The 15930-nt window shown below is 54.3% G+C and overlaps 1 protein-coding gene across 1 annotated transcript; it reads left to right on the forward strand.

Annotated features, from left to right (window-relative positions):
* The first annotated feature begins 1985 nt into the window (after nucleotides 1–1985).
* On the forward strand, nucleotides 1986–15810 carry TRPV6 (transient receptor potential cation channel subfamily V member 6). Its single transcript, XM_057731572.1, has 15 exons — nucleotides 1986–2319; nucleotides 9531–9628; nucleotides 9787–9909; nucleotides 10280–10417; nucleotides 10702–10800; nucleotides 10918–11093; nucleotides 11603–11749; nucleotides 11840–12052; nucleotides 12358–12444; nucleotides 12543–12619; nucleotides 12863–13028; nucleotides 13386–13452; nucleotides 13778–14046; nucleotides 15081–15187; nucleotides 15493–15810. The coding sequence occupies exons 1-15, from the start codon at nucleotides 2192–2194 to the stop codon at nucleotides 15761–15763; spliced, it is 2166 nt and encodes a 721-aa protein (XP_057587555.1). The 5' UTR covers nucleotides 1986–2191; the 3' UTR covers nucleotides 15764–15810.
* The last annotated feature ends 120 nt before the right edge of the window (nucleotides 15811–15930 follow it).

Here is a 15930-nt window from a genome sequence, read left to right on the forward strand (position 1 = left end):
GCCGCTCCCATGCTCCCCGTCCGGGCTGGGCCGCAGCCCTCCACACCCATTCTGAGTCTGGTCCCCATGTCCCATCTGCCCCGGTGACCCTGCAAACGTAGCATCCGCTGGTGGGAGGTGAGAAAGGAAAGGAAAGTTGGGAATGGCTGGAGGCCCCCTCCGCGCCATGACAAATACCTCAGCGCCTCATCCCGCATGGGGGTCTTTGCCTGGAGCCCAGCAGGACAGAGAAGGTGGGTGGGTCGGCAGGCCGACAAACATCGGCTTAATGGGCACGAAGGTCCTGGGTTCAAGGTTTGGGTTCCAGCGTCTTCCCGGCACCCAGCCTGAACCCACTGACCCCTGGGTGGGTAGGGAAGGCAGCTCATCGACCGCACTGTGTGCTCAGGCTCCGTGGCCTGGCCCTGCGCCCAACAGCAGGAACAGAAGCGCTGCTTTCTCAGACTTGAGGGTGGCCCTCCTCCACCCCGCCCACAGAGACACCCCACCCCTGCACCCAAGCTTCCCTTCTCCCTACACACAGTGCACAGGTGCACACACAGGCACAGGCCATCCCCACACACGCACACACACACTCCTCGCTGCGTCCTCCAGCTCTGAATCAGAGACAGGTAGGAAAACACAGGCTCCGAAGCCTGGGAGGGACCCGCACATACCTGTCACTCTCCAGGCCCCGCCGCCCATGCCCCAGGCCATCGGATCCCCGGCTCGCTGTGCGCCGGGCAGAAGCCGGGGCCTGCGTTGCTTTCCAACGGGAAGAGGGGTCTTCTCGGGGCTCCTAGCTTGCCGTGGGCCCAGCACCGGCTGTGCTTCCTGTCCTCGCTCTTCAGTGTGACTGTGCAGGGCCCTTCTTTCTGGACTGCTCTTTGCCAGTGGGAATGAGGGAGTGCGGTAGGGCAGAAAGACAGGGGACTTTTGCTTCAGGGGAGGGGGCCTGCACCTGGCCTTGGCTGCAACTGGCTCTGTGACCTTGGGTGATTTATTTACCGCTGTGAGCTTCCTTGCTTTGTTTTTTTTCCATCGGTAAAACTCTGATAACAATACCTGCCTCACAGGTTCAGTGTGAGTTGATACGGGAAGACTTAGCGCAGGACCCGGCAGGCAGTAGCGGGTAAATAAATGCTGTCTCCACTGGTGGTTGACAGAGAAAATATTTGCAATATTTGGGGGCATATTTACACTCAAAAATGCTTTGTTGTTTATCTGAAATTTAAATTGAATTGAGCTTCCTCTATTTTACTTGGCAACCACTCCTTGTATGCCGTGTCGGGGACAGTCTCCAGAATTCGAGGGTAGGGGTCTGCGAACTCTGTCCAGGGGGCCCCATCCTGCCCCCAGCGCCATTTTGCGCCCTAGTTCGTGAGCTCAGAATGGATTTTACCTCTCGTAAGGGCTATAAAAACAAAGAGGAATGCGTGTCAGATTCTGTATGCCTGTGTGTAGCTTGCAAGGCCTAGAGTATTTACATTGCCCACCTGGCCCTTACAGGACAAGTTGGTGAAGCGACTGAGAGTTTTCAGTATTTACATCCCTATTCTGGGCCAGGCGAGAGATTAAGCAAAGTGAAGTCCCCAGGACAGGGAAGCCCAGAAAGGCCCTGTGAGGAAGGTAGGCTCAGGGAGGACTCCCGGCCCCTCTGGCCCAGTGCCCTGCCTGACTCCTCCTTGTCCTCCCTCACTGACTTGAGTCTCTCAGGCTAGACGGACCTGTCCAGGCCTTTCTGTAAAAGGTCACCGCGTGTCCCAAAGTCCAAGGAGCCCTCTCCATTCTCTCAGAAGGCCTCCTCTCTCTGGACTGGCTGCAGGCAGGGGGCGTGATCCAGGTAGAGGGGAGGTTACCCAGGCCTCAGACAGCAGGCCGACTGCTGGCCTGTCTCTTTAAATCTCAGGTAATTTGGGAGGCGTGAGGGAGTGTCTGCTGGGCTCCTGCTAGTCCCAGGAGGAGCTCCTGCCGGAGGAGCCCCAGTGGCGGGAGTCCCAGCTCTGCCAAGTGTAACAGACTCAGACTCGGAGGCCCCTGCGTCTGGCTGGTGCACCTGAGGGAGACTCCTGCGGGGCCGGGGAGGCCCGAGACGGGACCTCTGCGGGGAGAGGGCGAGCCGGCCCTAGGGGCTGCCGATGTGGCCCCGAGGCTGAGTCCAGGCGGGGTCTGGCCTCGGCCCCGGCCCCTCAAGGAGCCAGCCCTACACTCCATGGGGTTGCTGCTGCCCAAGGAGAAGGGGCACGTTCTCTGCCTGTGGAGAGAGTTCTGTAGGTGGTTCCAGCAACAGGAGTCATGGGCTCAGATGCGAGATGAGCAGAACCTGCTGCAGCAGAAGAGGTAAGCCTCAAGCTGCTCCCCCGCACCCCCAGGCTCGCTCCTCACCCCTCCCTCTCCTCCCTCTTGCTCCCCCTCTCCCACCCCAAGCCTCTTCTGGCGCCTCTGTTTGGGCATGTGCCGTTGTCCTTCCAGGCCTGGCTCCTTCAGAGCATGTTGTCTTAAGCATCTTGGCCCCTGGGTCTTGCTCCACAGGACGCCAGGTGGAAGGGGAGGGGACTGGCATGGGTGACACAGGTGTTCTCTATCTTCAAGATCCAATCAATTAGGCAAGGCTCTTGTGAGTACTTCCCTGAAGGCCAGGCACCTTGGTGGGCCTGGGAGGGATGATGGCATCGTAGACCTGCACCCGGGAGGGGCTGCTGGGTCAGGATACCGCTCTACATCTCTACTCCCTGCCCCTGGAACCGTGTCTTAGACAGAAACAGGTAGCACATCTACGTACACATGTGGGAATGAATGAATGGATGAACGAAGCAGAGAGGGAAGGGCAGACTTTAGTGACCACAAAAAGAGACAAAACGTGATCATCATTATTCCCGTGCATTCATCGTATCAGCCATTGACCCAGGCCCTGCTCTGGGTCAGAGTCTTGGGGTTGGTAGGGGGGTTGGTGGTATGGAAACAAAAAGGCCAGGATACAGTCCTGAAATGTATACCCTCTACTGGGGGAGAGGAGCATAGGCAAGGGGCCAAAACACCAGATGGGCTTAGACTCCACCGTCAAATGCAGGTTGAGAAATTTGAGAGGCTCTAGGGTTTGAGACCGAAGTAAATCTCACTCGTTGCTTCCAGCCCTGGAAACTGCCCTGAACTTTTCTGATGCTCCTCCTGCCTCCGTGGCAGCTGGGAGCTGGGAGCTGGAGAGGAGGGAGAAGAGGAAGCTGGAGGCCATCCTGTGTGTGGCTTCTTCTCCAGCGCCTCTGTGGGTCTCCCCACCCAGGGACAGGCAGGCGAGAAGGAAGTCCTCCTCTTGGGACTTTCCTGGGGCCCTAAGAAGGCAGATAATATGTCTATTCAAAAGGGAAGGTCCAAAGTGCTTGCGTCTGAGGGTCTTTCTCCATCTCCAAGTGCAGGGGCCTGCCTGAGCCTGACTGGGAGGCTGGGGGCTCTCTGGAGCCCCTGTGGTTTTCTTTCTTTTGCTCAAGGATTCAGGGCTGGAGATGTGCTCCTTTTTTGAGTTCTGGCTTCTCGGCTCTCACACCAGCCACCCACCTCTCTCCCCCAGGCCTGGGAGAGTGGGAGCTGGGCACATGTTTGCTTGATGACATTTTGAGGCAACAGAATGGTATTGTTGTCAGACACTGGGCCATCACTGGTTCCACTCATCCCCTTCCCACTCTCGGGATCCCGGGGCTGGGGAAGCTGGGCAGGAGCACAGAAAGGCCTGGGGGCTCAGAAGTGGTGACAGAGGCTCCCTGTGTGTCTACGTGTGGCGAAGACAGAGTGAAGGACCTGGGCTGGAGCCCGCAGCTGCTTTCTCCTGTCTTTTTTGTCCCTGTTTCTTTGGAACATCTGGTGGGCCTTCCTCTGATGGCCTTGGGCTGGGAAGGCCTGATGTCACCACTGGGAGGGATTCTCCCCTCTTCCTCACCTCCCCTGTCTGACTCCACAGTTTTTTGGGCCCTCTTCTTCCCGGACACCAGGAGCCTGGAATATTGATTCCCTTCTGGGTGGATTCATCCTGGAAGGACCTGAAAGTGTCGGGAAGGGGAGTGTCCAAAGCTGTGCCATCAGTCAGCTTGAGGGAAGATTTGTGGGCAGCTAGACACACGCATGCTGACCATGTGAGTGAGGACAGCACGGCCAGGTGAGGAGCGCTGTCACCAGCCCCTGGGAATAAGGCAAACCCAAAGTGAACAGAGGGGGCTCTGGGTGGGGTTGGGGGTATTCCTGGGGGTGGGGCATGGTCCAGTGAGAAGCGAGGCATTCAGGTCTCAGCAGGAACATAGGGCACCCAGCAATCCTTTCTCGTGTAGGCTCCCCTTGGGTCTTAGTCACTGCTCCTTCTGCTTAGATCGATGTCGTTGGGATCCAGGTTGAACCATCACGTTCTCTCATTCCCCCTGCATCATATATCTCGGGCTTGAATTGTCTTATTTCCTGAGATGCGATGCACCAGACATTGAGTGTGAAACACTCGGCTAGGTCTGCAGAAATGAACATGACACATTCTCTACTCTCAAGAAGCTCACGTTCTCATGGGCAAAACGTACCACTAGGCATCGACTTGGGTTAAAAGTGAGCTCAGCGAGTGTTCTAAGAAGGCTGTGAACAAGCATCACGGGACCCTTGGGCAGGACAGCACAGCCTCTGATTGTGGTCGGTGTGGGGTGTGCTGGGCAGCTTCCAGGGTCTGCCGAACCTGACTTTCCCCTTGACCCCCCTCGCTGGCCTGGTCACCCTCCCACTAGTTGGCAGAAGGCAGTGAACACTGGGGGTTCTTTTCTGTTTAGATAGATCCCTGTATTAATATCTGTGAAACTGGCGTGTCTGTGAAAGTGAGCGCTGGGACCCCACAGCACAGTGGGACTCCCTGCTGCAGTAAACACATGTGCGTGTGTAGAAGCGTGCATCTTCTATGTGCGGGATGTGGTTTTGGCACTTAGAAAGGCGGCCACATCTGGAATTAGCCACTTTCCCAAGCTTTCGCTTCTTCATGCCTTTGCCCAGAATCTAAGCTGGAGGGAGATCGCCCCAAGTAGCCAGTACCTGCCTCCTCCCCACTCAGGGCTGCTCTTTCCTTCACCTGTGGTCACTGCTCCAGCTGCCCCCTGCAAACTCAGCCCACCACCAGAAACATTGGGAAGAGCCATAGAACTAGGAGAACCACATGATTGAGTGGTGAGAGCCTGAGGCTAGGCTCTTGACCAAGCATTCTGCCTTAACCTCTGTCTGGTCTTCTGGCAAGGATTTGCCGTTGCTGCCTCGGTTTCCTTTGCGGAAAAATGAGAGAATTATTCAACCCCTGTCACAGGGTTGTAAAGAGCAAACGTGATAATAAGTGAGATGCTGTTTTGGAAGCTGAAAAGCACATTTAACCCATGGGACTGTTGTGATCAAAAAGAACCCAAGGAAAGTCAAAAGGCAAGTCCCAGTGATGGCAGGCGTTAGAGGGGCTGTGAGCTTCCTCCTATCGGAGCTGGATCCACCCAGGGAACCAGACTGTGGGCTTCCTGATGGTGTGGCCCTCCCCTGCTCAGTTGGCATGCTCCTCCTAGAGGGGCTCGTGGAGAAACCGGTGGGACCCACACCTGTGGATCCCATCCCCTGTGCCTCCTCTGACCCCTCTTCAGGTCCTGATTAACACAGAGAATAGGGACCGAGAAATGGCAAATGGGGTCCCAGCGCTGCCTCCGAGTTGTTTGGACAAATCACCCTGGGACTCCAGGCCTCTTTCTCCATCTGTTACGTGAACAGATTAGACTAGGTTTCTAAGGGCTTTCTAGCTCTAAAATTCAGATCTGAATTCTTCTCTAGACACTCTTGATCCTGCCTTGTTTCCCAGCAACCAAATGCAAAACTTCACTTGTGCACACGGCACTCACATGTGCAGTCCTCGTGTGAGTGCACACACAGATGTGTACACATCCACAAGAATGGAGGCAGAGAGGATGGGGTGGAGGGAACAGGGAGAGAAGGAAAGTGACAGATCCTTGGGGTCCAGAGGGAACCCTGAGGCAAGATCAATGGTTTGCTTACTCTATAAAGAGCGTGCTTGCTTTTATGTCAGAAATCCTGTAGTAATATTTCCACCAGCCCAGTATTGAAACAGACCATTCAATTTTATAAGTGTCAAGCAAAATAAGACATTCTAAATTCCGGAAACAGCTTTCATATCATTATAATTTCCGATCTGTTCTCTAATTTCTGTTATTAAGTCTTTTATTAAATACTTAATCAGTGGCTGCTTGAAAGGCGTCACCTTTTTGTTTCTTCTTTGAGTATTTATGATTCGTAAGAAAACACACATAAGGAGTTTCTCATCCCTTTTAATGTGAAAAATGCCTTCTTAAAAAATAGATTATGAATAATTATACCTCGAGGTCAGGGTTTTGGCACTTCTGACATGTTGGGCAGATAATTCTCTGTTACGGAGGCTGCCTTGTAGAAGAAGTTTAGTAGCATCCCTGCCCTCTGCCCACTAGATGCCAGTAGCTTGCCCTCCCTCAGTCATGACAACGAAAAATGTCTCCAGGCATTGCCAAATTCCTTGGGAGGCAGCAAGGGATCACCCCTGGTTAAAGACCACGGCTCTAAATCACTGTTCGTAAATAAGAGATTTTGGTAGTTAAGTATTCTACTAAATAAAGGGAAATTCTTCCCGAGAAGGGAGTGAGTATAATTTAACCATTAACACCAGCAGACATTTTGGCAATATGTCCTCTTCTTCCTGCCCTAGGGAGGTATCTGGTGAAGATGTGGAGATTTTTGCTCCAGACTTCAACTTCTGTGCTGGGTTGCTTTGGAAGAAACCACTTATTTCCCAGGCACAGGAATCTTTGGATGGATCTGCTCTTGTGCATTTTTTATGGGGCACAAGGGTAGGCAGGTGTTTGGGGTGGTGGGGGGTGGTCTGCCTTACTGCCAAGAGTGGGAGCAAGGGCTTTCTCGGCTGTCCCCTTGTGGCCCTGTGATGCTATTGCAAGTCATGCTACTGCCTGATCCCCTGGGAACCGTTCAGACGCTGCCTTCCATTTGTGCTGGATTCTGGAATTTGCCACCCAGAATCTATAAACCTTACTGGTTTGGGTCATAAGCTGTTTCTCCACCCAGACTGTGATCTAATCTCCAGATAAAGTACAAGACACAGAGTTAAATTCTGTGAGTCTAAGTGTGTCCCAAATATTGCATGGGACGTACTTACGTTAAAAACTTATTTGCTGTATATCTAAAATTCAACTCTAACTGAGCATCCTCATGTTTTTATTTGGTAAATCTGGCAATCCCAGTTCAAACAGTCGCTCCCTGCCCTTCCCAGGCCAGTAGGGTAGTCCGCAGAGGCCAGAAACAAGACGTTTGGACGGAAGGTTCGTGAGAGACTTTTATGGGTGTCAGAGATGCATCAGGAACAAGAGGGACATCTTTGGGGCGGCCACTGACTAGCCTCCCCACTCATGTCTTAGGAAGCGGGGAGCAGGCTCTGCACTTGGGTCAGAAGCCCACCTTGGACTTATTTCTAGCTTTGCCATTAACCTTTGGTCAAATGGGACACAAAATTAGGAGCTAATTGGAGGAGGGCAGAGAAAGGATACAAAGATGAGAAAGTAGCTGATTTCTGACCTCAAGGGCCCCTAGTGTAGAGGAAGAGACAGATATTAATGGCACAGTGAAAATGCTAAAATGAAAGTAAGGCCAGAGGAGAGGGTGGAAAACTTCCTGCTCTGTGTGTGCCTGTGTTGGGGAATATTGCTTGCTTTAGAACATCTATAAAGGAGGGGTTTGGGCAAATAGTTGGAAAAGGTAGTGGTGATGGTGGAGGGGGTGGGGGTGGTGAGGGTGTGATGGTGGTGGGGTGATGAGGGTGGTGGAGGTGGTGGGAGGTGTAGCAAACTTGTTTTGCAGCTGTGTGCACATACCAAGCATACTGTTTTTTACTTAGATTATACGTTTGCCTAAGGGTGGCTCAGGGGGAGCTAATGAGGAGGGGCAGTAAAGCCAAACCACCTTCTGGCCCGGCTACAAGTCACTCCTTCTACAGACAGTGGTACTGACTGTCTGCCACTTGCTGGGCATATTTCCAGGCATCGCGAACACAGAGTAGAGCATGAACAGGTGGGCTGGGGGGTCAGATTCCAGGGGGAAGGAGAGCTGAGTTACAGTAGAGGAATGGGGAGAATGGTGTGCCCAGGGCTGGTGAGGCTGAAATGCTGGGTGTAGGGCCGGTGGGAGAAAGAGAGCATGGAAAAGTAGTTGCACAAAGGCTGTAGGGGACTCGTGAGTTTCTTCTCCTTGGGCGTTTGAGGACCCATCAGACTTTTGTAAACTGTGATTCCATTTGCCGTTTTAGAGAGAGTATCTTGGCAGCGTCCAGAAGAACGGATTGGGGTAAATAGGGTGCAGGGAAATAGGAGGATATTTTGCTAGTCCTGGCCTGGAGAATGAGGATGTGGGTTACTGAGGGTCAGTAGGAATGGGGCGGCAGGGACTGAACGGAGATGTTGATTGACAGGTGGCTGCTTCTGTGGCCTGATGTGGAGAGCTGGGGCCAGCATTCAGGGAGATGGACGTGTCATACTCTTTCCTCCTCTCCTGAGCACCCTCTCAACCCCAGCTCTTGGAGTCGATTTCCTGCTACTGTGGGCTCTTCAGTGTATGAGCTCCTGTTCACATAACTGGCCATCTATGGACAAGTAGTGTTATGTCATTCACTCCCCTAGAAAGACCACGTGGTGCTGGGCCAGGAGAGAAAATTAAATAAAGGGGACCCCATGTGTCTTAGTGTGGGTAAGTTTTGATACTACAAAATGTTTTTAGTTCACTGTAGGTATAAAACTGGAAAGTCAGAGAAGATGATTCTTTGCCCGAAACAAGTTAGAAGCAGATAGGAAGTAGGAAGAGTCTGTAATCTGATGTAGGGTCCAAAGGGCAAAAAAGGACCCACAGTTGCTTTTTGATTGATTCCCAAAGATGCTGTTGTAGGAGGAACGTGCCAGAATCAAAGGGCTTTGCTGAGGTCCAGGAAGGGGAACATCACATAACAAGAGGAAAATCGGCCAGCCTCTACACGTCAGCCTCCTCCACAAATATGAGGGAGGAATTCCTTGTACCCTTAGCCCACGAAAACAGGGCTTATCTTGGGAGGTAATCTCAGGACTTTGAGTGAAGTTAAAACAGGGTTGCTCCAGAGGTCAATAGGTCAGGAGGTGAATGAGTGTTTTAACTAAAACTCCTCCCTCTATACCCCAATGTGCACAGATTCTCTCTCTCTCTCTCTCACACACACACACACACACACACACACACACACACACCCTGGTTACAGCACCCAGGGGAAAGGAAAGCAGTCCCTGACATTCTCCCACACAAGCTAAAAGGGGAAAAACTTGGTTTGGGTTAACTGACGGATCAGACAAAGATCAGGCAGCCCTTTTTCCCCCAGCGGCCCCACCTCTCTGGATGGGAGACCTTGGGGTTCATTGCCACTGAGGTGTATGATGAAATGAAGCCGTCACCACTTGCTCCACAACTGGGCACGCTCCCCTCCCTCGTAGGATCTGTGAGTCTCCTCTCCTCCTAGCTGCCAAAGAGAATGATATCCAGGCTCTCAGCAAGCTGCTCAAGTATGAGGCCTGCGATGTCCACCAGAAAGGTAAGGAGCGGCCCTCCGGGGTCGGCCCTGTGCACATGGCTCCCTCTTCCCCTCACTGGTGCAGCCCCAGGACCTTCTGCTGCGGGCCCCCAAATCTCTACAGTCCCCACTCCCCTGCTCCAGAGAAGCCACGTGACTCTCCTTTCTGTCAATGTCAGGAGCCCTGGGGGAGACAGCGCTGCACGTGGCGGCCCTCTATGACAACCTGGAGGCCGCCATCGTGCTGATGGAGGCCTCCCCAGAGCTGGTCAACGAGCCTGTTACATCTGAGCTGTATGAAGGTGAGGGGCCAAGGGTCTGGGATGGAGGGAGCGGAGACCAAACCAATGTTTCAAGTCAGTCTTGGTGGTGTATAATTTGGAGAAACCGAGAGGGACTCTGAGCCCCCTCCTCTTGATCCCCTCTTCATCTCCCTTCTTCCTTGGCATCCTCAGTGCAGCTCATTAGAGCACTGAGGATGAAAAGGTCTAGCGTGAGAAGGGGCAGGGAGCAGCTGGATCCCCTGGGAACCCTGCCAGGCCCAGCCCCACCTCCCCACCGCATCCTTCCCCTAAAAGGCTGCCCTGGTGAAGAGGACCATGTGGAGATACAGGAGGGAGCCCCTACAAGGATCCTGGGGACAGATCCCGTGACATGAGCTCTCTTGTCCAGGTCAGACGGCACTGCACATGGCCGTCATGAACCAGAACGTGAAGCTGGTGAAAGCCCTGCTCGCCCATGGGGCCAGGGTCTCTGCAAGAGTTACAGGCTCCAACTTCCGCCCTGGTCCTCACAACCTCCTCTACTTTGGTGAGAGCCAGGGGCAGAGCTGGGAGGACAGGGAGGTGGGCGTGAGCAGAGGGAGGGCGGGCTGAGGCGGCTCCACGCCTGGGGAAGCTGGGTGGGGTCCGCCCTTATGGGGCTGAAGGCCAGAGCCAACCCCACCACCCCAGGGCCCTCTGCCCCATCCCTGCCTCTGATTCTGCTGACAAGTGTCCCCAGGCCCAGAGCTGAGGTGTGGGGAGGGAGAGGCCATCACTTGGAGAGACTGCCCATCCCAGCCTGCACGCTCAGGCCGCCCTCTGCCTCCCCAGGGGAGCACCCCTTGTCCTTGGCCGCCTGCGTGGGCAGCGAGGAGATCGTGAGGCTGCTCCTCGAGCACGGAGCTGACATCCGGGCCCAGGACTCCCTGGGTAAGAGCCGGGCTGGAGGAGGAGCTGGGGTGCTGGGGGGTGGGGGAGGGGCTGGGACGGGGGACCATCAGGGACTCTAGTCCCAGTGACCACGTGACAGCCCATGTCCTCCCCCAGGAAACACAGTGTTGCACATCCTCGTCCTCCAGCCCAACAAAACCTTTGCCTGCCAGATGTACAACCTGCTGCTGTCCTACGATGGGTGTGGGGACCACCCGCAGTCCCTGGACCTCGTGCCCAATCACCAGGGTCTCACCCCCTTCAAGCTGGCTGGCGTGGAGGGCAACACCGTGGTGAGGGACCCTCCCCCAATCCCACTGTGTCCTTCTCCTGACCTTCATCTCTCACTTCTGACCCTTTGAGGAAATATATGTGAACAGCCATCCCCGATGCTGAGGTTCTGTTTTTAGCTTCAATTGGAATTTCTTTCTCAGCCCCTGTATCTCCCATCTCCTTTCTTGTCCGCTTTCTCTCCCCTGAGTTGTTGGGGACTTACAGGGTCTAGATCCCATCCTGGGGTGGTTTGAAATGCCCATGTCTTCCTGTCCTTTCAGACCACGAGCAGTAGCCCTGCATCCTCTCACCTCCTCTTTCCAAGCTCTACAGGTAGTTACAAGGAAGAGGATGAACTAGGAGGCCGGCATGAAGATGGGTTCTTTTGCCCACAAGTCTGTGGTCTTTGAGTGAAGAGCGAGCACCCTTTCAGGGGTGCTGTCCTTCTGGGCGAGCCTCCCATCCACACCCTGTGACAGTCCCCCTGGCTTGCTCCTCCTCACTCACCTGCCCCCACCCCCAACCTTAGATGTTCCAAAACCTGATGCAGAAACGGAAGTACGTCCAGTGGACATATGGGCCACTGACTTCCACACTCTACGACCTCACGGAGATTGACTCCTCGGGGGAGGAGCTATCCCTGCTGGAGCTTATTGTCACCTCCAAGAATCGGGAGGTACAGGCGCAGGCGTGGGCTTCAGGGTAGGGAGCTGAGGAGGGGAGTCTGGCTCTTTGAGCTGCTTGCTCTCTTCTCCTTCTGCTGCAGGCTCGCCGCATCCTGGACCAGACGCCAGTGAAGGAGTTGGTGAACCTCAAGTGGAAGAGATATGGGCAGCCGTACTTCTGTGTGCTGGCGGCCACATACTTGCTGTACATGGTCTGCTTTACCATGTGCTGTGTCTACCGCCCCCTCAAGCCCAGGACGGACAACCAAACTGGCCCCCGGGACAACACCCTCTTACAGCAGAAGCTGCTTCAGGTGACACCCTAGGAGCAGCAGAGCTTCGGGCAGGATCCAGCTCTCTGCCCTTTCTCAGTTCCTATCTTACCACCCACATTTCTCTCCTCGCTCAAGTCTCAAATATGTAGGCGCAAACTCGAAATACATGCACACAGAAACACACCGATGCTCTAAGAGCAGAGTTTGAGAGAGCCAAACCTAACAGGTTAAAAAGAATCTGACTGGTGGGTGACCTTAGATAAGGGATGCTGCCGTGTACCCGGGGGTGGGTGGAGCAGATGCAGGGAAGCCCCCGAGTCCTCTGATCATGTCTCTCCCCTCAGGAGGCCTATGTGACCCCCGAGGATAACCTCCGAATGGTGGGGGAGCTGATGTCTGTCTTTGGAGCTGTGGTTATTCTGCTCATAGAGGTGCGGTGTGGTTGGACTCTGGGGTGAAGCTGTCTGCCCCAGGCATCCAGCCCAAGCCAGTCTACAAGGGCCTTTGTGTCTCCCTGGCTTCTCTCCAGATTCCAGACATCTACCGTGTGGGGATCACTCGCCTATTTGGGCAGACCATCCTTGGGGGACCGTTTCACGTCCTCTTGTGAGTCTCCTTCCTCTTACCCCATCCCTTTCCTCCCCAAGGCTCCAGTTTTACTCCCTGGATCCCTGACCTCTGGAGAACCCCAGCTCCAGAGGCCCCTCTCTGATGTGTGTGTAACCCTGTGTATCGAGCTTACAGAGGTTGAACCTGAGTGTGTAGGTACCATTTCTATCCCCCCTTGTCCTTGGATGCCCAGGATCATCCCGGTCTCGCTCTCATCCCCCCTCCCTGCTCTCCCCCCAGCATCACCTATGCCTGCATGGTGCTGGTGACCATGGTGATGCGGCTCACCAACACCAGCGGGGAGGTGGTGCCCATGTCTTTTGCCCTGGTGCTGGGTTGGTGCAACGTCATGTACTTTGCCCGAGGATTCCAGATGCTGGGCCCCTTCACCATCATGATCCAGAAGGTCCGTGCCTCCTCCCAAGCTTCCTAGAGAAAGGTCCTAGAGCAGGGGCTGCAAACATTTCTGTAAAGGGGCAGATAACAGAGGTCTCAGGCTTGGGGAGCCACACAGTCTCTGATTTTCTTCTTCTTTCTCTTTCTCCTTTCAAATTTTTCTCAATCCTTTAAACATTAAAATTCTTGTTCAAGGGCTGACCAAAAACCAACCAAGTAGATTTGGCCAGCAGGCCATACTTTGCCAACCCTATCCTAGAGCAGGGAGCTGTTAGACTTCTCGGGGTTAGACCTCTTAGCGGCTGGAAGGGGCATTTGCTCAAGGGATTGATGTGGACCTGTCCTCCCTCCTCTCCCCTCCCTCTAGATGATTTTTGGCGACCTGATGAGATTCTGCTGGCTGATGGCTGTGGTCATCCTGGGCTTTGCCTCAGGTAAACCATCTGAGATGGGGGCCCTGGGCTGGAGAGGCTGGAGGAAATTAGGGTAAACTTGGGGGAAGGTGGGAAGGCAGGCAGAGGCAAGAGGAGGCCGTAGGGTCTGAAGATGGGCTGTCCCTCGGGAGTGTTAGGAAGAGGTGGCTCTTGGGATCAGGAGGGTGAGCCATGTGGAAAATAAGGGAGGGTAAGAACCCAGCGTACGGAGCGATGGAGGGCTGGGGTGGGGATACTGGAGGGGAAGAAAACAGCACTGAAATGGGCAGCGAAGAGCTGGCTGTGGTTTAATCACATATAACTCTCCCCTCCTCGGGCGGAGCAGCCTTCTTCATCATCTTCCAGACAGAGGACCCGAACGAGCTGGGCCATTTCTACAACTACCCCATGGCGCTGTTCAGCACCTTCGAGCTGTTCCTCACCATCATCGACGGCCCCGCCAACTACGACGTGGACCTGCCCTTCATGTACAGCGTCACCTATGCTGCCTTCGCCATCATCGCCGCTCTGCTCATGCTCAACCTCCTCATCGCGATGATGGGCGACACTCACTGGCGTGTAGCGCACGAGCGGGATGAGCTCTGGAGGGCCCAGGTGAGCCCCCTGGTGGCTGGGAGGGTTAGTGCCCGTCCTTCCCTTCCTGTCAAGGACCAGGCCAAACTCAGAAGCGGGATATTTTGACCCCACCATATGTTTGGACGGTTGGTGCACAGGACACAAAATCATGCAAAGTGCACCGAACTCGGTTAGCAATACAACCGAGCAATACTGGCGTAGCTGAAAAAGAATTCCTCACAGTTTTCTCGAAAAGTCAAATCTGTTTTCTAGAATAATCAACAAGAAATGAAGCTTAGTAGTGGCTACAGCAGTTACTGAATAAAAACCGGAGTCTCACATCTTTTTGGCAATATTTAAGTCTTCAAAATGTGACCCGGAAAAATTGGACATGTTAAAAACTCCCTGTAAGTAGCAGAAACTATCTTCAGGCAGATAACTGTGATGGGGACAAAAGAACAAATTAATGGGATCAAATCATTATTTAAAACTACTTATTTTACAAAATAACGTATCTGAACAAAAATAATTTCAGCAAAATAAATGGGAATCCCTCAAATTGGATGGCATTTAACTGTGTTGTGTAGAAAATGGTGTTAAAAAAAAAAAAAAAAAACCTAAGCTGGCTAAACTGGATTTGCTCATGAAAATACTTTTTTCCATGCAAATGCATTCATATGAGATTTCTCTGCAGGATGTTTGTGTTTCTAAGTAGGCTTTACATCTGTAGGGTCAAAATATTCTGTAGTCCCACGGACCCTTTCTCTTTGCTTCGCCCGCCCCTCCCCACCCCCATCTCCTTGGAGCAAGGCCTCCCCACCTCCTGCAGGACCAGCCTGGCCTGGATGTCAGGTCACGGGTAAAGTGCCGTGGGGCTCAAGGCCCATCCACTCTCCCCCACAGAAGAGGGCTGACAAAGCTGACACCACCATCCTCAGCTCAGGGGTGCTGTCACCTCTAGGAAACCATGAGTTTCCCAGCCGCTGCTAAACAGTTGTCCCTCTTCCCAGCGTCCTCTCCTCTCCTGGTCCACACCAGCCTCCGATTTCATCCTCTTCTGTCACCACGCGCAGGTCGTGGCCACCACGGTGATGCTGGAAAAGAAGCTGCCTCGCTGCCTGTGGCCTCGCTCAGGGATCTGCGGGTGCAAGTTCGGGCTGGGGGACCGCTGGTTCCTGCGGTGAGTGACAACACGGGCTGGCATCCCTCTGCCCAACCTCCTGCCCCCACGGGCGCTATGCAGGCCTGTGTGCTCCCTAGGCTCTAGGCCTCGCTGGGGGAAGAGGGCCTGCTCGGTGCCTGGGCCCTGAAAGCACCCACGGAACCGGTGGCCTCGGCTCTGAGTCGCTTCCTGAGGCCTGGCACCCCCTGTGCCCTCTTGGGCCGCAGACAAGGAAAAAGGCCACCAACAATAGGGTTGGGTGGGACCAGGAGACAAGGAATGGTCCAAGGTCATCCTTTCCATCAGCTCCTCCTTCCCCACAGGGTAGAAGACAGACAGGCTGTCAACCGGCGGCGTGTCCAGCACTACACACAGGCCTTCTGCAACCCAGGCTCCGAAGAGGACGTGGAAAGACGGTGGCTAGGCGTCTCCTCCAGCCCCCACCTGTCCCTTCCCACCCCCTCACTGTCTCGGAGTACCTCCCGCAGCAGCACTAACTGGGAGAGGCTGCGGCAAGGGACCCTGAGGAGAGAGCTGCGGGGGGTGGTGAACAAGGCTCTGGAAGATTGGGAGGGCTGGGAGTATCAGATCTGAGCGCCTGGGAGCATCCGAAAACAAAGCCTAGACCTCTTTGTCCTGGGGGTAGAACAGAACAAATGGAAACCAAGGAGCAGGCCCACGCCTCACCCCAAGCACAGGGCCCAGGGTGAATAAGGACCCAGCTTCACCTACCCTGGCCTTACCGAAGGCGGCGGCATTGT

The sequence above is a fragment of the Hippopotamus amphibius genome, chromosome 4, assembly GCF_030028045.1.
Source record: "Hippopotamus amphibius kiboko isolate mHipAmp2 chromosome 4, mHipAmp2.hap2, whole genome shotgun sequence".
NCBI classification, from domain to species: domain Eukaryota; kingdom Metazoa; phylum Chordata; class Mammalia; order Artiodactyla; family Hippopotamidae; genus Hippopotamus; species Hippopotamus amphibius.